Source organism: Balaenoptera acutorostrata, chromosome 19 (assembly GCF_949987535.1).
Source record: "Balaenoptera acutorostrata chromosome 19, mBalAcu1.1, whole genome shotgun sequence".
NCBI classification, from domain to species: domain Eukaryota; kingdom Metazoa; phylum Chordata; class Mammalia; order Artiodactyla; family Balaenopteridae; genus Balaenoptera; species Balaenoptera acutorostrata.
The window spans coordinates 51,253,828-51,273,450 of NC_080082.1; the positions used below are offsets into that span (position 1 = coordinate 51,253,828).

Below are 19,623 nucleotides of genomic sequence, written 5' to 3' on the forward strand. Positions count from 1 at the left end.
GCACCCTGAAGTATCACTGTTTTCCAGGTGAAGAAAATGAGGTAACTCATCCAATTTCACCTATGGCCTTACACAGTGGGGCCATCATCAGAGTCAACACTACCATCCCCAGCAAACACACTGCTGGACGCTCCTGATAACCCGTCCCCATCAGCCCCATTCCAGGCTGTCTGATTACTCTCCTTCAGTTTCCCTGGTGCGGTTGGGGTCTGAGACCCCTAGGTTACCGCTCCCCGATCAGCATAGGTTCCACACCACGGTAATCCACGGAGGAAGGCAAAAATGACGTCTTAGTCAGTCCGGAATATTCTCAGAGTGAGCTACAACTCTTAGAAGAGTCCTGGCCGCCACTCTGTCCTTCACTGCGGCAAGCTCTGCGCAAGCAGCCAACCAAGACGATCTTCTACGTGGGCGGGCGCCTCACCCATTCCAGCGCTAGACTACATTTCCCAGAAGCTCTTGCGGCTCCAATCAACTTCCGGCGCGAATCCAGCGACATTATTCTATTTCTCAGGGAATTTATGGCTCCCTGAGATTGGCCCGGCCCTAGGAGGAAGCTTGTCTCCGGGGTGTGGGGACTGTATCTGGATCTCCAGCCTCCTGGCAGCAATTCCGAGAGGGGAGAAGTGTGGCTTGGCCCAGGCTGTGCAGAAAATCCGAGGGTCGGGAGACATCTTGTCCGAGCGGATCTGGCTCCGGACTACATTTCCCAGACACCCTGGCGGGTATAGGGCTGACCCTTCACTGGCCTGCGGGACCCTAGGCCTCCGGGGAAGGGGAAGTGAAGGTGAGCAGCCTAGGTCCTGGGGGCTCGACTAGGTTCCGGAGGTGCACCCCTGGGGGTCCGAAGGGACGGTCCAGGCGGGTCCGGAGTCTCGGTCCTGTATGATTTGATAAGACTGGGGGAGGGTGAAGTGTGGGATTCCATGCGTGCGATTGTGACCTTATGTAACTGTGCGCGCTGTGTGTGCGTGTGATTGTATATCCCTGTGGTGGGTGTGTCACTGTGACTGACCATGCGCGCGGAGCTCTGTGTGCAGGTGTGACTGTGAAAGTGTGCGGCTCTGTGTGTGTCGGTGTGACTGTGCCTACGTAGTGGGACTGAGATTGTGTGTGTCCATACAACTTTGTGTCATTGTGTGTGTTGGGGCGGTGGGGAGTGCTGAGAATCTGTGATTATGTTACTATGGCTGTGTTATCTGAGGGCTGCGTGTGATTGTGGTTTTATGAATGTTAGCAGTACTAAGTGTACTGATATCTGACTGTGTGAGGATGTGTGAGTGTGATCGTGTAACTTTTTGTGGCACTGAGTGTGCGGTTGGAGGGTGCCTGTAATTGTGCCAGGCTAACAGTGTGTATGTCCCAGTGGTTGCTGTGTTAGGTCAGGACAGATTTTGGTCGTGGGCAGCAGACTTTTCCCCTTCTGAAACCAGGAATGCTCAGGACAGCCTAGACTCCTCTGACCTCTCTCCATCCTTCCTCTCCATGGGTGACAGGTGTGGGTCCAGAGTAACCTCTGATCTGATCAGTCTGAGCCACAAGAAAGCCCTGGCATTTCATGATTCCTTTCTCCTTCCTCAGCTCTGCTTTATCTCAGAGAGGTCCCCAGAGGAGAAGGAGGAATGGCTGTTGACCAAGCCAAATACAAGGTGCGCTGGGGTTTCCTTTTTGCTTTATAAGTACCCTGGTGCACATATGCACGCTTTCCTAGGGTATAAACATACCAATGGAATTGCTGGACCATAAGATACGTGTGTATTTTCAAATTTCCTAGATAATGCCGGACTGATTTTCAATATGGTTGTACCAGTTAAATTCTTACCGGCAGATTATAAGCATAGTCATCCTGTATTCTAATACTTGGTCACTTGGTATTTTAATTTTTGATGAATCTTCTGATATATCACGTGGTTTTAAGAGTATAACATACATTCTAAAAAGTACAGAAATGAAAGTATATGACTTGATGAATTTTAGAAAGTGAGCATATTCGTTTAACCAGACCTCAAATCAGATCAGGAAGTAGAACATTACCAGCATTCCAGAAGCCCGATTCTTGTTCCATCCACTCACTAACCACCTCTCCCGAAGATAACAATTATTCTGTTTTCTATAGCCATAGATTAATTTTACCTGTTCTTGAATTTTATATAAGTAGAATCACACAATATCCACTCTTTTGTGCTTGACTTCTTTTTATTCATCATTACATTTTACATGTAATATGAATGTACTATTTAATAATATTATGTAGTATGAATATGTGAGACTCATCCATGTTGCTTCATGTAGTATAGGTCATTTATTATTGTTGTTGCTTAAAATTCCATTGTATGAGCATACCACAATTTATTTATCCTTTCCATTATCTATTGGTATTTAAGCTGTTTTCAGATTGGGCCTATTATGAGCAAGGCTGCTATGAACATTCTTGTACATGTCTTTTGGTGCACATATGAATGCATTTCTGTTGGGTATATCCCTAGGAGTGAAATTCCTGTGGCATAGGTTATGCAAATATTCAGCTTTAATATATACTGACAGTTTTCCTAAATAGTTGTATCAATTTACACTCCTGACTCACTCTCATTGTATGGGAATTAGACTGTGGGACAAGAAGCTTTACTAGAGATAAAGAACAATAGTTCATAATGAAAAGGTTAGACTACTAGTAGGATATTACAGTTCTAAATACATAGACTTTCATAAAATGACTTCAAGTATATTTGAGAGAAGTAAAAGAAGTAGTAGACAAATCACAATCATAGTGGGGGATTTTTAGCACTTGTTTCAATAGCTGATAGAACAATCAATAGAAACTGAGTAAAGCTATATAATATTCGGGCAGTGTGATTGACAAACTTGACTTAAATGATATATATAGAACAGTGTACCTTACAACTACATTATATATCCTTTTCAGATGCATATGAGACATTTATCCAAATTTATCATGTGCTGGACCATAAAAGGAATCTCAATAACTTTCAAAGGATTGAAATAATACTGTATGTTTTCTGACCATAGTGGAATTCAGCAGAAGTCAATAACAGAATGATATTTAGAAATATCCCAATGTTTGGGATTTAAGCAATTGTATTTATAAATAACTGGTGAATCAAAGAAGAAATTGCAATGGAAATTAAAAATATTTTGAACTGAAAGATAATGAAAATATAACATCAAAATGTGGGGTGTTGCTAAAGCTAAACCTGAAGAAAATATATAGCTGTAAATGCATACGCTAGGAAAGAAGAATGTTGAAAAATTAGTGATGTATGTTTTCATCTCAAGAAGTTAAGGAAATAAAACTTAATACTAAATTAAACCCAAACAAAGCAAAAAAAAAAGGAAATAATAAGAGCTCAATATAAATTTATGTATATTGAAATATAAAGTAAATATATAATTGAGAAATTAACTCCAAAAGTTTATTTTGGGGAATCAATAAAAATTGATAAACTTCTATAAAAACTTAAAGAAAAAAGGGGAGATAAGACACAAATTACCAAATTAGATATAAGGAAAAAAAAAACACTATAGGATAGATTTAAAGCTGAGCTCCCAGTTTTTGGTCAGTACCTGGGACTAGGTTGTACAGTATAAGAGCATTAGAACCTGAGCTGGTGATCATTAAGCTGAGTACCTTTTCAACTTCATCAGACATGTTGATTTCTGTTTTTAGTATAGATTTTTAATTTTGTAACTCAGTTTCTTTTTTTAAAATTATTATTTATTTATTTATTTTGGCTGCATTGGCTCTTCGTTGCTGCACACGGGCTTTTCTCTAGTTGTGGCAAGCGGGGGCTACTCTTTGCTGCAGTGTGCGGGCCTCTCATTGCAGTGGCTTTTCTTTTGCGAACCACGGGCTCTAGGTGCACGGGCTTCAGTAGTTGTGGCCCGTGGGCTCAGTAGTTGTGGCTGGCGGGCTCTAGAGTGCAGCCTCAGTAGTTGTTAGCGCACAGGCTTAGTTGATCCGTGGCATGTGGCATCTTCCCAGACCAGGGCTCAAACCCGTGCCCCCTGCATTGGCAGGCGGATTCTTAACCGCTGCGCCACCAGGGAAGTCCTAGTGGTGTTTTTTTAAAAAACTTAAATCTTCCTAATTAATATCACTACATAATTATTAAAGGTTTAATATTGTTAATAAAATGTTCATTTCCTAGGTGATAATGGATTGAGTGTGCAGTGAGCTCTCATTTGGGACGTTCAGCTTATTTATTATTTTATTTTACCCCATTTCTATTTGGTTTTGTGTGTGTCCACTGGTGCTCACTAACTGTGGAATACCTTTTCTATCTTGGGTTATTGTGTGAGGCCGAAGGTATGATGGGTCCTTCCTGATATTGGTACAGTTTTTCCTTTTTCTGGAGCTAACTGGCTTCCTCGAAATATGCTACATTTATACTTTTCAGACAAGCACCTTTTACCAGAAATATAAACAATAGGATGATAAAAAAAACCACAAATGTAATCACTCACTAATTATAAATAGTTTTTTTAAAAATCCTATTTTTATTCACCTTCTTCTTTTGTGGACTTTATAACAGTTTTTCTCTCACATGTTATTATGGATTTAACAACATTTTCCAATGTATCAATTAACTGATAGTTGTCATAGACTCCATCATCGTACAAGGAGGAGTGGCAGGAGAAGTATCATAGTATGTTATTGCATAAATTTTCATTACTTGGCCAATGAGAGACCCTTTTAGGAGACTCTTAAAAGGCGTCCTTTTAGCACAACACCTGATATTTCTGAAAATAGCCTTACCTTTTAACAACAGCAGAAGGTTCCAGATCTAACCCCCCCACCAAAAAATTTTTTTTCTGTTCTACAACATGCAGTCAGCTATTATCCAGGAACCCTCTTTTCTTTCTTTCTTTCTTTTTTTTTTTTCTCGTCTTCACTTTTCTTCTTTTCTTCTTGGAAATGAATAAAAGACCAAAAACAGGAGATCTCTCTTATACCTGAGAGTTTGTTGGGCAACAGTGCTGCCACTGTTGGGCTACTTTAAGTGATGCAAGAGCTCAAAAGTTTTGTTTTTAAGGTTTTGCGTTCACATTATTTTTCTCTAATTTTCTTATGTTAAGTGATTTTTTTCAACACTCAAAATTTTCTCATACTTTGATAGATGACTGGGGGCAAGAGAGTAGAAATTAATTGAGGCAATTAAATTTGAGACATTTCTATAATAAACATATATTATGGAATAACAAGCAAAAAATGCTTTTTTTTTTAAATGATAAAACAAGACAAAAGAAATTTTACACTCAGGTGGGTGCTTCCTTCCTCAGGAAAAGGACTGTGGGCATGACAAGTACCTGAAGCTATTAAATATTAGCTTCATTATACAGTGATTGAATACTCCAGTGGTGATCCTATGACCTCATAAGGCTATTAACTTTATGACTCTATTAACCTAAAAATGAGCAGGTGTAAGAGTTGGAAAGTTAGAATACAGGTAGTGTTTTTGCAAGATAAGCACTTGGTGTTTTGAGCAGACTTAGTCTGAATTAAAATAATTTGGGTGGTGCAGATGAAAAAGTTAGAGTTTACTCAAGAGAAAATCGATGAGCATCAGTCTCTCCAGTTTTGTTGGCCCTAAGCCCTTTCTGTCTTAATTTCTTCCCCAATCCATTCTCCTCGCCCAAACCATGCAAAGATATGCTGATTCCCCTTTCCCATTAGCCGCTCAGAATGTTTATGCCACCATCAGTTTCTTTTCCTTACTAGGAAATAGAGTTATTATCTGTTCCACCATGAGTGGAATGTCCTTGGGAAAGTAATGAACTGCAATGGAAATTACATTAGAAAAGCATTCTAAACAATTGGGTTCTTAAAAACTAACTTTACTCAACATTATTAGTCATAAGGAAAATGTAAATCAAAATCACAATGAGATACCACTTCATACCTACTAGGATGGCTGTGATAAAAAAGACAGACAATAAGAAGTGTTGGTGAGGATTTGGAGGCATTGCTGGTGGGATGTAAAATAGTGCAAACACTTTAGAAAAGAATTTGGTAGTTCTTAAAAAAGTTAGAGTTACCATATGACCCAACAGTTCTACTTCTAGATATATACCCAAGAGAATTGAAAACATTCACATGAAAACTTGTACATGCATGTTCATAGCCATTCACAGTAACCAAAAAATGGAAACAATTCAAATTCCTATCAAATGATGAATGGATAAACAAAATGTGATCTATCTACACAGTGGAATATTATTTGCCAATAGAAAGGAATGATGTTCTGATACACGCTACAACACAGATATACCTTGAAAACTTGCTAAGTGAGAGAATCTAGTCATAAAGGGCCATATATTGTATGATTCCATTTATATGAAATGTCTAGAATAGGCAAGTCCATAGAGGCAGAAAGTAGATTAGTGGTTGCTTAGGGCCGGGGGAGGAAGGGAAATGGGGATTGACTCTTTTTTTATATATATAAATTTATTTTATTTATTTATTTTTGGCTGCATTAGGCCTTTTTTGCTGCACACAGGCTTTCTCCAGTTGCAGCAAGCGGGGGCTACTCTTCGTTGCTGTGTGCAGGCTTCTCATTGCAGTGGCTTCTCTTGTTGTGGAACATGGGCTGTAGGTGCACGGGCTTCAGTAATTGTGACACGTGGGCTCAGTAGTTGTGGCTCGCGGGCTCAGTTGCTCCGTGGCATGTGGGATCTTCCCGGACCAGGGATCGAACCCATGTCCTCTGCATTGGCAGGTGAATTCTTAACTACTGCGCCACCAGGGAAGTCCTGGGATTGACTCTTAATGGGGTTCCTTTTAGGGGAGATGAAAATGTTCTAAAATTGGATTGTGGTGATATACTAAAAAACATTGAATTATATACTTTAAATGAGTAACTTACATGGTGTGTGAGGTATATTTCAATAAAAATTAGTGGATTAGAATCTAGATAAAACAATATTGTCTGTGACTTTATAATTGTTGAAGCCAGTTAGTGGGTACATGGAAGGTTTTTTATACTATTTAAATTCTACTTTTATGTATGTTTGGAAATTTCTGTATTAAAAAGTTAAAACAAAAAACTAACCTAATGCCTAATAGTGAAATACTAGAAGCTTTCATAGTAAAATCAGGGAGAAGGCACTATCAACAGTATTATTTAACATTTTTTTTTCCTAAATCTATTAGAAAAGCAGTACTCCATAGGAAACAACTAGAAAACAATTGCTTTGTTCTTTCCCATAACTTCTACTATCAAGCTTCTCTGTGAGCCATTTCTTGCCCATGGATAAGGTTTTCAGTCAGTGTTAGATAATAAACAGTGTCCATTTCACTGAACTAATCAATACCATAAACTTTAAAGAAAAAGTATAACCTTCTTACTCCTTGAGCTAGGAGTTTGCAGTGAGATAGCTTTGATGATTGCTTCTGTTTCCTTTTCCCGAACTTTTTCTCCATCCCACTAGGTATTCTCAATTCCATGTGGTAAGAGTATGTTTAATTTTGTAAGAAGCTGCCAAACTGTCTTCCAAAGTGGCTGTACCATTTTGCATTCCCACCAGCAATGAATGAGAGTTCCTGTTGCTCCACATCCTGGCCAGTATTTGGTGTTATCAGTGTTCTGGATTTTGGCCATTCTAATTGGTATGTAGTGGAGGGGGCTTTTATTAAGACATTAAAATATATTTTTAAATTATATAGAGAATGTGGTACTGGCAAAATAATAAAGAGATCACTGAATCAAAATAGAATCACAAATAAATCCAAACATGTATCATCTATGATAAGGGTAGCATTTAAATCAGTAGAGAAAATATATTCCATAGTCATCTATTCTAAGGCTCACTTTTTTTTCTCATTTCAACATACCTGAAATCAGGTTATGTCTTAAATAGTTTCTTTCTTTCTTAGTGGCATATAAAATAATGGGGCATTTTAAGTCTTATGAAATATTATTCGCATGTGTTTTAGGTACACCAGCGTAGCCCTCTCTGGGGGAAAATGAAGTAGGATTCTTAACTCATTTCTTATACTAAAATAAAATTATAATTGATAATCTTATTCTATTGTCTTTTACCAAATAATTTTATACCAAAATAAAATAATAATTGATTAAAGATTTAAATGTAACAAATGAAAGCATTAAAATTAAAAAAGAGAAATTTATATAAGTATGTATAGGTAAGAAAGATCTTACCCCAGAGCTAGAAAAGCTGACATTTTGACTGCTTTGTGTGGGTAAAACACATAAGCAAAGTTTTTTGTTTGTTTGTTTTGTTTTTTAATAAATCAGAGCTAGAACATAAGGTTGAGGAGTGCCTCAGTATGGGTATGGGTGCAGGGGTGTGGTAGCGGGAATTTGACTTTCTCAGGCTTGGGAAATGAGACTTGATTAGGGAAGTCTTTAGTCCTTCTAATTAGATTGAACTGTGTTCCTGGCTAAAAGCACCATTTAGGTGAGTCTGGCTTGGGGACCTGAGGGCTGCAGAGGAGGGATCTGCTCAGGGCAGGTCATAGCAGCGCCCTCTTGGGTTCAGAGCAACAACAGCACTGAGATGGGGCAAGGTCTTGCCTGAATCACTGGCTGAGGCAGGAACCTGGGTTGCTTGGGTGAAGGAGAGGCAATATGAGTCTGTGTTTCTTTGGATCGACTAGCCAGGATCCATCTTACTGCAGCTAAAGCCTGGGGTTTCTGGAGCTGAGATAGGAGGGGGATTTATTCCATATTCCCACTCACTAGAGTTATATCCTAAGACCAAGGGAAGTAGAGGTAGTTTCGCCTGGAGAGTCTGAAAGCTGTAAAGCCAGTGTTGTTTCTAGAGCATTTCTTTGCTTCCCCAGGCCTGCCTTCTCAGAACACTATCCTTTTCCAGGAGAACAGCCCCAAGGAGGAGTGATCATCTCCTGGAATACGGAAAGCCATGGCCCAGGTGAGTTAGTTGATGCTCTTTCTTACCTTCCTGACATTCAACTCATTCTAAGAAAAAAAAAAAAAATTTTTTTTTTTTTAAAGGGCATGTGAGCATTTGCTTTTTTCCTGACATTTCTGGCTATGAGGGTTCCTTCAGGTCCTGGTCCCTGTTTTCTCTCATTCTAGTCAGATAATCCTATTATCATTCCTAAATGCTCCTCTTCTTTTGACTTAGTTTTAATATTTTCATTCAGTAAATAATTGAGTGTCTCTTTTCTCAGCCCTCTCCCAGGGACTATGATGGAGAAGAAATGCATTTTCTTAAAGGAAACAAGAGTAGATTTGTAGAATAAACTTGTCCTGTCTGGGCAGTGATTTGACGAGGTGGAGGTATGAGTTGCTTAGCTGAGACAAACATGGAAAAGCCAAGATTATCTCTACAGATCAGTATTCTCCAGTAAAATAGGATGGGAGGTGGTATTGGTAGCTCCAAATGTTAGAGTGTTGCAAGGTCTCCTGGTTTATGGGGCTTGGAGGATTGTTGGGTTGATAGCTGATACAGGCAGATCTCTGTGACTTTTTTAGGGTATCCATGAAGAAGTCCAATTTAAGTTTGAACAGGAAGTGTGAGTCATGAGGAATTTCCAAATGAATCACCAATTTTCTTTATCTCAGAAATAAGGATAAGGATGATGGATGATTATAGTGAGTTCAGCCACTTCATAAATTGTTGAGATCAGAGGTCTCAGAAGAACCTTCTTTAGAAAGCTTTGTTATAATAAATTCCAGACATAGAAAAGTAGTCTTGTGAACTACCATATGCTCACAATTAAGTTTCAATTATTATCAACTCACAGTCAATCTTGTTTCATCCATACCTCTACCTGTTTCTTCCATGCACACTCCCTTAACCTCACTCCCACACACAGGATTATTTTGAAGCAAATTCAAATTGGTATGTATCTCTGAAGGATAAGGTTTATTTTTTTAAAAAAACAATCATTATGCCATTACTGCGTCTGAAAAAGTTAAAAATCATTTGTTAATATCAATATCCAGTCAGTGTTCAAATTTTCATAACTGTCTGCTTTTTTAATCATTTAATTGAATTAGAATCCAGAGAAGGACTGTGCACTGCAATTGGTTGATATGTCTCTCCAGTCTCTTACTTTGTAGGTACCCCTTCCATCTCTTTTCTTTCTGTGCAGTTTTTGTTGTTGTTGTTGGGAAAGAAAAACAGATTCATTTGTCCACTGTTTGGATTTTGCTGATTTCTTCTCTCTGGTATCACTTAAGTGTTTCCTGAGAGTCAGTAGTTAGGTCTAGTAACGTGATCAGATTCAGTTGGGATTTTTTTGTCAGGAATATTTCCTAGGTGGTGATGTGTGATTCCATTAGGGGGCATATTATTTCTGGTTCTCTTTCCTTTTGTAATGTTAGCCACCAGTGATGATTATTGTCTAGATTTATTAATTCATTAGAGATTGCAAAATGATATCTAAATTCTGTCATTCCTTCTTCATAGATTAGGTAGAGTACTATCTGTAAAGTAAAATGTCTCATCAACTGTTTGGTTACCCTAAAGGACAGTTTGTTTGGGAAAGAATGTTTGATTCTTACCCCTTATTTACCAGTTTTTAAAATAATGAGTTGGTTTCTTAGAATCCTACAAAGATGGCTAGAAATTTTTTGTTCATATTATTATGAGCTCATGGATTTAAACATTTTTGATCTGATCAGTCCATTACGTTTGATCCTCAAATTATGCCATCTTTGGCCAATGGGAGGCTTTTCAAGTAGGCTCCTGAGTCCTTTTAACATGATTCTAGTAGTTTTTGATAGCTCTCTTGTTTTCTGATACAACAGAATGTTCAGACTCATCCTGTGCATTTGACTCAATTCTGAAATTGTCTCCTTCCCAACTTTGGTTACTTTTATTTGAATACGATACTTAGAGACCACAATCTAGACACTAGGTATGCTCATCGCTACTGGGTTAATTATTGTTTCTAAGCCTTTTCTATGGACTGAGTGAGGAATTTTTTTTTTTAATACAAAATAAACTGACAACTCTTGCACCTATTTCTAGGATCTAAAGATTCTAGTTCTTAGTGACACCAATATAATTGCTCTTTGCTTTACTCCCAAATATGAGCACAGTAGTCTCTGAAATATTTCTTTTTGTTACACAAATAATACATGTGTCTCTTGTTTCAGGGATCAGTGATGTTCAGTGATGTGTCTATAGACTTCTCTCAAGAGGAGTGGGAATTCCTGGACCCTGTTCAGAGGGACTTGTACAGAGATGTGATGTTGGAGAACTATAGCAATCTGGTGTCAGTGGGTAAGGGCATCTATCCCAGTAATTTTGAGTTCTCTGGAATGTCTGTTTCTTCCACAGTGAATTTCTCAGCTGCTTTTCGAGCTACCAGCTGAATTTCTGCTCCCTGTTCCCAAGTAAATGGTATGAACTGAAATGAAAAGGAAGAATGGGAAATGGGCAGCTCCAATTGGCTGTGGCTGAGCTTCATCTTCTTTGTTTGACTGTTCCTGTAGTGGCATCTCTTCCTTGATCATCAAGGGACTGGATCTTACTTCTGGATCTGATTTACCCACAGCATAACCATGTTCCATATCTTTTCTTGTGAGCAGGACTTTACATTCCTAAGCCTCAAGTTATCTTCTTATTGGAACAGGGGAAAGAGCCCTGGATGATTGGCAGAGAGCTGACAAGAGGCCTGTGTTCAGGTGAGTGAGAAATGATTGGACAGAAGCAGGGCACTACAGGCAATAACTCAGTTGATCAGTGAAGAAACAGCACCTTTGAGATGTTATCTTGGAAGCTCCCATCAAAACCATAGGCCTGTGGGAAAAACTAAGTCTTTTTAGCACAAGTTTACAAATGACCTGTTTCATTCCTTCCCTTACTTACTGCTCTGTCGACTACTCTTCTCCACTCCCCCTCTTAATTTCAAGTAGAAGGTGCCCTTCACATCCCCCACAAAGAAAACTCTTTTACCCATATTTTAGATTCAGTTCCTTGCTAGCTTTTCTTCCTCTTCGACTCATCTAAATGTTTTCTGTTACCACTCCCAAAATAGTATACGTGTGTGTGCGTGCGCATGGGCACATGTCTGCATGTATCTGCACTGCCCCCCCCCCTTCAAGTACTAGTCTTCCTTATAGCTGCTGGCCAATGATTTGGATTCCTTTGGATAGAATTGAGGGAGTTCATGAACTTGGACGAAAAGAAAAAAATACATCTTTATATTTAGTATCCTCTAATTGAAATTTAGCATTTCTTCCTGTTATGGTATATGCAACAAACCGTAGTAGTGTTAGTAGTTCCTGTGACTTTGACATGAATGGAAATCACAGATATTTTCATATCATTTTATTGTTGCTGTAGACATATTGAAATACCATTTATGCTCATCACTATTTCAGAATTACTATAGTATTAGGCGCACTGCTAGGTCTTACTCTTTAATGTGTTAATAAAGAAGAAAACTCCAGGCAGTGGGAAGAACCCCTGTGAAGACCCTTCTAGGAGGGGAAAACTTGGTGTGTTTGAAGAACTGAAAGAAAGCCAGCGTTGTTGGGGCCCAAGAGCAAGCATGAGCGGAGTGTGAGTCAAGATTGGAGAGATAAGTAGGAACCACATTATTCAGCCTTTGCCAGTGGTTATGAGGAGTTTGGATTTTGAGCAGCGGAAGGCCAGGCCAAATGTCATTTTGGTGCCTGAAGAGGTTAAAGACTGTGAGAACTTGGTGGGGATCTGGGTTAGGAGGCTACTTGAGTGGTCTGAGTAACAGATGATTCTGGTTTGGAATAGGGTATTCGCAGTGGAGATAGAAAAGCTACTGAAGAGCTTAACTAGATGAAAGTTGCTGAAAGATCCTATGGAGGTAGGAGGAAAAAGAACATGCTGAAATGAATTCCCTGTTTCTGGCTTGAGATGTTCTCATAGGCTCCATTTTGACATCTTCACACTGTTTAATTTGCCTAAAATCTCCATTTTGGGTAAGAAATTCCTTTATAATAATAGTTATCAAATACTGAACACTTTACTCAAAGACATTCACTTACACTTTTCCTTACGCTCTTAGTAATCATGAATTAAGGATTATCTCCCTTTTACAGGTGAAATGGGGACTAGAAAGATTAAATAATTGCCTAGGAACCTATAGTAAGTAACTCTCAGTGTTGGGACTCAGCTCTCATCAATCTGCTTCTGACTCCTGTCATCTTTCCATGGTAGTATCTTGCACTGTGTCTTATTATTATTATTTTTTACAATCCTTGTATGAAACTCCTGAGAATTATTTTTCCCTTATATTGTTCTTTTTTTTTAATTGAAGTATAGTTGATTTACAATGTTGTGTTAGTTTCTGGTATACAGCAAAGTGATTCAGTTATACATATATATTTTTTTTCAGATTCTTTTTCATTATAGTTTATTGTAAGATATTGAATATAGTTCCCTGTGCTATACAGTAGGACCTTGTTGTTTATTTTATGTAGAGTAGTTTGTATCTGCTAATCCTAAACTTCTAATTTATTCCCTCCCCCAACATTTCCTCTTTGGTAACCATAAGTTTGTTTTCTAGGTCTGTGAGTCTGTTTCTGTTTTGTAAATAAGTTCATTTGTATCATTTTTTTAGATTCCACGTATAAGTGATATCATACAGTATTTGTCTAACTTACTTCACTTAGTATGATAATCTCTAGGTCCATCCATGTTGCTGCAAATGGCATTGTTTCATTCTTTTTTATGGCTGAGTAATATTCCATTGTGTGTGTATGTATATGTGTGTGTGTGTGTATATATATATATATATATACCACATCTTCTTTATCCATTCATATGTCAATGGACATTTAGGTTGCTTCTATGTCTTGGCTATTGTAAATAGTGCTGTTATGAGCATTGGGTGCATATATCTTTTCAAATTATAGTTTTCATCTTTTCTGGATATATGTCTGGAGTGGGATTGCTGGATCATATGGTAACTCTATTTTTAGTTTTTTAAGGAACCACCATACTATTCTCCATAGTGGCTGTACCAATTTACATTCCCACCAATAGTGTATAAGGGTTCCCTTTCTCCACACCCTCTCTAGTATTTATTATTTGTAGACTTTTGGATGATGGCCATTCTGACAGTTGTGAGGTGATATGTTATTGTGGTTTTGATTTGCATTTCCCTGATGATTAGCGATGTTGAGCATCTTTTCATGTGCCTGTTGGCCATCTGAATGTCTTCTTTGTTTTTTTTTGGGCTGCGTTGGGTCTTCATTGCTGTGTATGGGCTTTCTCTCTAGTTATGGCGAGTGGGGGGCTACTCTTCATTGAGGTGCACAGGCTTCTCATTGTGGTGGCTTCTCTTGTTGCAGAGCAAGAGCTCTAGGTGCACGGATTCAGTAGTTGTAGCACGCGGGCTCAGTTTGTTGCAGCACGTGGGCCCTAGGGCGTGTGGGCTTCAGTAGTTGCAGCTAATGGGCTCAGTAGTTGTGGCATGTGGACTCTAGGGTGTGCGGGCTTCAGTAGTTGTGGCACACAAGCTTAGTATTTGTGGCTCGCAAGCTCTAGAGCACAGGCTCAGTAGTTGTGGAGCACAGGCTTAGTTGCTCCACAGCATGTGGGATCTTCCTGGACCAGGAATCGAACCCGTGTCCCCTGCATTGGCAGGCGGATTCTTATAACCACTGAGCCACCAGGGAAGTCCCCTGAATGTCTTCTTTGGAGAAATGTCTATTTAGATCTTCTGCCCATTTTTTGATTGGGTTGGTTTTTTAAAAAAATATTTATTTATTTATTTGGTTGCACAGGGTCTTAGTTGCAGCATGTGGGATCTTCATTGCTGCATGAGAACTCTTACTTGCAGCATGTGGGATCTAGTTCCCTGACCAGGGATCGAACTTAGGCCCCCTGCATTGGGAGCACAGAGTCTTAGCCACTGGACAACCAGGGAAGTCCCGATTGGGTTGATTTTTTGATATTGAGCTGTATGAGCTATTTGTATATTTTGGAAATTAAACCCTTGTTGGTGGCATCATTTGCAAATATTTTCACCCATTCCATAGGTTGTCTTTTCATTTTGTTTATTGTTTCCTTTGCTGTTGCACTGTGTCTTTTTTCTCTCTGTCTGCCTTAAACTTCAGCAGTCTCCCCTCTCAGTCACTGCAGTGGTACATGAGCAAGTCTCTCCCTTGTCCCGAGATCAGCATCACAGAATTCCAAGGCAAACAGTATTTTCACTGAATCCCCAGCACATAGCATGCTCTGAGTCTTCCCTATCTGCCACTCACATCAAATCAGTTCATTGACTTATCTTAGGCTGTTCCCCCATCTGGCTGACCCTCTGTAATCGCTTTTAAATTGCATCCGGTATGCCCTTTATTATGCACCCTATTCTGTTTTATCCCCAACTGGGTGTACTGCAGTTTAATTCTGACACTAACTACCCAGAGTTAGCTTAGACCCCACAGGTTAACAGCCAGTCTTACACAAGACTGCCCTCACTTCTGACACCAGCTGCAAGTCTCAGGGGTTCCTCAGACCACCCACACTTCTGACCAACTGGCTATAAATTTGGGATTTCCATGGCCCCTGCAGGCTTTGCTAGAATGACTCACAGAACTTAGGAAAGCTCTATACTTACAATTGCAGTTTTACTGTAAAGGATACATATCAGATGAGTTAGGGTAGGCTTCTGGAGGCAGAGGTTCCATACCCTCTCCCTGTGAAGTCAAAGTATGTCACCCTCCTGGTGAAGCGCCTCAGTGTGTTCACCAACCAGAAATCTCCACTGAGCTTTGGTGTCCAGAGTTTTTTATTAGGGCTTAATTACATTGGCATGATTGATTAAGGCATTGGCCACTCAATCTCTAGCCTCTCTCTCCACCCCAGAGGTCAAGCAGCTGAAAGTCCCAACCCTCTAATCATATGCTGGGTCTTTCTAGTGACCATTCCCCATCCTAAAACTATCTAGGGGTCCACCATGAGTCACCTCATTAGCATAATGAAAACACTGCTATCACTCAGGAAATTCAAAGGGTTTTTGAAGCTCTGTGTTAGGAACTGGGGACAAAGATCAAATTTATACTTTATTATACCACAGAGCCCAAGAATCTCCCCCTATATGCATTTATTCCTCTCAGTAGACCTTTAATGGAGGTAACAAATTGTCCACTTTTTGTAATATATATAGTATGATGATGTACTCTGTTTCTTACATACACATACATACAAGCTTATATAGATGCATATATAACTAGTCATCTTTTAATACGCGCAAGCATTGTATATTTATCAACTTTTCCAGATGATTCTGATCCACATCAGTACTTGAGATCATTGTGGTTTCCTATTTCCATAGTCTCCTCCTGCTGCTTTCTGCATTATAGCTCCTTAATTTTGTGCATTTCTTGTCCATTTTTCAGATTAAACAAATATACTTGAGAACTCTATGTCATTCACTACCAGATATTATTTTCACTTTAATTTTTCCATTTCTATTATAAAAGTGTAACTTTTCACAAATGAGGTGGGGGAAGAATATTTACCATTTTATTGTCTTTCAGATCTGGAATCAATGTGTGAAACCAAGTTATTATCGCTAAAGAAGGAAGTTTATGAAATAGAATCATGCCAGAGGGAGATGATGGGACTTACAAAGCATGGCCTTGAATACTCCAGTTTTAGAGATGTTTTGGAATATAGAAACCACTTTGAAAGACAAGTGGGATATCAAAATGGGCATTTCAACCAAGAAATATTCACTCATGAATACATGCCCACATCTATTCAACAGACATTCTTTACTCTACATCAAATAATTAACAGTGAAGAGAAACCATATGAATGTAAGAAATGTGGAAAGGTCTTTAGTCAGAATTCACAATTTATTCAACATCAGAGGATTCATATTGGTGAAAAATCTTATGAATGTAAGGAGTGTGGGAAATTCTTTAGTTGTGGCTCACATGTTACTCGACATCTGAAAATTCATACCGGTGAAAAACCCTTTGAATGTAAAGAATGTGGAAAGGCCTTCAGCTGTAGCTCATACCTTTCTCAACATCAGAGAATTCATACCGGTAAGAAACCCTATGAATGTAAGGAATGTGGGAAGGCCTTTAGTTATTGCTCAAATCTTATTGACCATCAGAGAATTCACACTGGTGAAAAACCGTATGAATGTAAAGTATGTGGGAAAGCCTTTACTAAGAGCTCACAACTTTTTCAACATGTGAGAATTCATACAGGTGAGAAACCCTATGAATGTAAGGAATGTGGCAAAGCTTTTACTCAGAGCTCAAAGCTTGTACAGCATCAGAGAATTCATACAGGTGAGAAACCCTATGAGTGCAAAGAATGTGGCAAAGCCTTTAGTAGTGGCTCAGCACTTACTAATCATCAGAGAATTCACACTGGGGAGAAACCCTATGATTGTAAGGAATGTGGGAAGGCTTTTACTCAGAGCTCACAACTTCGTCAACATCAGAGAATTCATGCTGGTGAGAAACCTTTTGAATGTCTTGAATGTGGGAAGGCCTTTACTCAGAACTCACAGCTTTTTCAACATCAGAGAATTCATACAGATGAAAAACCATATGAATGTAATGAGTGTGGAAAGGCCTTTAATAAATGCTCAAACCTTACTCGACACCTCAGAATTCATACTGGTGAAAAGCCCTATAACTGTAAAGAATGTGGAAAGGCATTTAGTAGTGGCTCAGATCTCATTCGTCATCAGGGAATTCATACTGATGAATAATAAAAACTAAAGTTCTTGTCACCTTCCTGATATTTTAAACAACAACAACAAAAATTCATGTGTGATAGTTACCCTCTTTCACTATTTTTTGTTTCTTAATTTTATTTTATATTTCTTTTTAATCCAAATGTATTTTACTCTAAGTTATGAATTTGGATTCTAAATTGACATTTACCTGTCCCTCTCCCTTACTTCCCCCACCCCATGTTGTACTAATGGCAGTTCAACAATTTTTTCCTTTACTATTATTTTGTTCTACCTTCTTGGGGATAGATTATATTCCTGTTTATATTTGCTTGAGTCTCAAGGCTATGCTTTCTTCTCTGATATATATATTTGTACTTATACCAACATCACACTGTTTAAATTGTGTGACCTTGTATTTTGTAATTCCTTGTAGAATTAATTACAATATAACCTTTTTTTGAAGTCACTGTTAGTCTTTTTGTTTCATTTCACAAATTTATATTTTTTATTATAAAACAGGATATAAGAAAACTAGAATTTAAAAAAGCCAAGATTAATTGTAATCGTACCAACTATAGATGATGACTCTCAAGTTGGTAGAGCAAATCCTACCAGACTTTGTTTTTAAAGAAAATGTAGTCATGGTACACATGTTGCACCTTCACCTGGTACACATGTGTTGTCTTTTATAATGCTACAAAATATGATTGCCACTTCAGTAAATATAGATTTTTATCTTTATTGATGTACTTAATGACTTTTTAAAATGACCTTATTTATTATTCATGTTATGGTTGCATCTAATTGTTTTCAGTTATAAAATCTTCCCTGACTAATATGACCCAAAATTTATCTTTGGATGGCTTGGTTTTTTCCTTTTAAAACATCTATTTTAGTTGCTGAAATTATCCATATTTTCTCCTTTATAAACTGTTTTGTTTCTTTTCATCAACCCTAACCCTAAGCTCATACTAGGAAGGTAATTAACTACTGTTACTGGTATTTTTTATGCTTCCAGGTTTTTAAAACTTTTTACTTATATATGTTAGTGACATTTTATTTTTTATGTATTAGTAAATATAATCACGTTCTATGTATTGGTTTGTTGTGAGGATTCAATGAGTTAATAAAGTGTTTAGAACTTTTCCTATCATGTAGTAAATGTTTAGTGAAAGTTGTCTACTATTATCATTGATACACCCATTTTCATAATTATCGTCATTATTATTTGTGGAAAGGATTTTAACCATGTTGTTTACTTTTGTCTAAATCAAAGAGTTAATAATGAAAAAAGAGAAATGAGTGTAATGAACATAGGAAAGCTTTTCCCATCACTCATTATTCTACATGAAATTTCAAAAGGGAAAAAAAAAAGTTTGCGTGGGTAGTCTACATTCAGACTTTATTTTCTATGCTGCACAAAGACTAATACCCTGTGGATACAATGTTGGGTAGTTGAAAGCACAGTCAAATAAGCAGGAAGAGATAAGAATATTTTTCCTAATAATTAGTTCCCAAAAAAGAAAATATACAGGGCACATTATTTGACCAGAATGGGGGAGACAGTAACAAAAGGATGGCCAGCAAATATCTGAATATTAATTTAGTGTCCCCTCTTGATTAACATGGGTTAAGGAACTAAAACCTTAATATACACATTATTTAAACGTGAATGAATATGAGAACACAATTGAAAAACCTGTGGGACTTCCCTGGTGGTCCAGTGGGTAAGACTCCGTGCTCCCAGTGCAGGGGCCCAGGGTTTAATTCCTGGTCAGGGAACTAGATCCCACATGCATGCTGCAACTAAGAGTCCACAACTAAGAGTCTGCGTGCCGCAACTAAAGGTCCCGCATGCCACAACGAACATCCTGTGTGCCACAGGTAAGACCTGGCCCAGCCAAAATAAATAAATAAATATTAAAAAACAAACAGACCTGTGAGTGGCAGCCAAAGTTGTATTGGAAGTTTTATAACCCAGT

General features: G+C 38.3%; 1 protein-coding gene across 24 annotated transcripts; it reads left to right on the top strand.

The window, feature by feature from the left end:
- The first annotated feature begins 526 nt into the window (after positions 1-526).
- ZNF383 (zinc finger protein 383) lies at positions 527-18,777 on the top strand. Of its 24 annotated transcripts, none has more exons than XM_057533362.1 (6): positions 528-787; positions 1,582-1,649; positions 8,854-8,910; positions 11,109-11,639; positions 12,727-12,799; positions 16,479-18,777. In XM_057533362.1, exons 5-6 carry the CDS (start codon positions 12,772-12,774, stop codon positions 17,672-17,674), a joined length of 1,224 nt encoding a protein of 407 aa, XP_057389345.1. In that variant the 5' UTR covers positions 528-787; positions 1,582-1,649; positions 8,854-8,910; positions 11,109-11,639; positions 12,727-12,771; the 3' UTR covers positions 17,675-18,777. The 24 variants fall into 24 exon arrangements, with proteins under 24 accessions (XP_057389332.1, XP_057389336.1, XP_057389333.1 ...); XM_007166781.3 differs by lacking the exon at positions 12,727-12,799 and having other exon boundaries at positions 529-787; positions 8,822-8,910; positions 11,109-11,235; positions 11,544-11,639; XM_028161916.2 differs by lacking the exon at positions 12,727-12,799 and having other exon boundaries at positions 529-787; positions 11,109-11,235; positions 11,544-11,639.
- Positions 18,778-19,623: the final 846 nt, after the last annotated feature.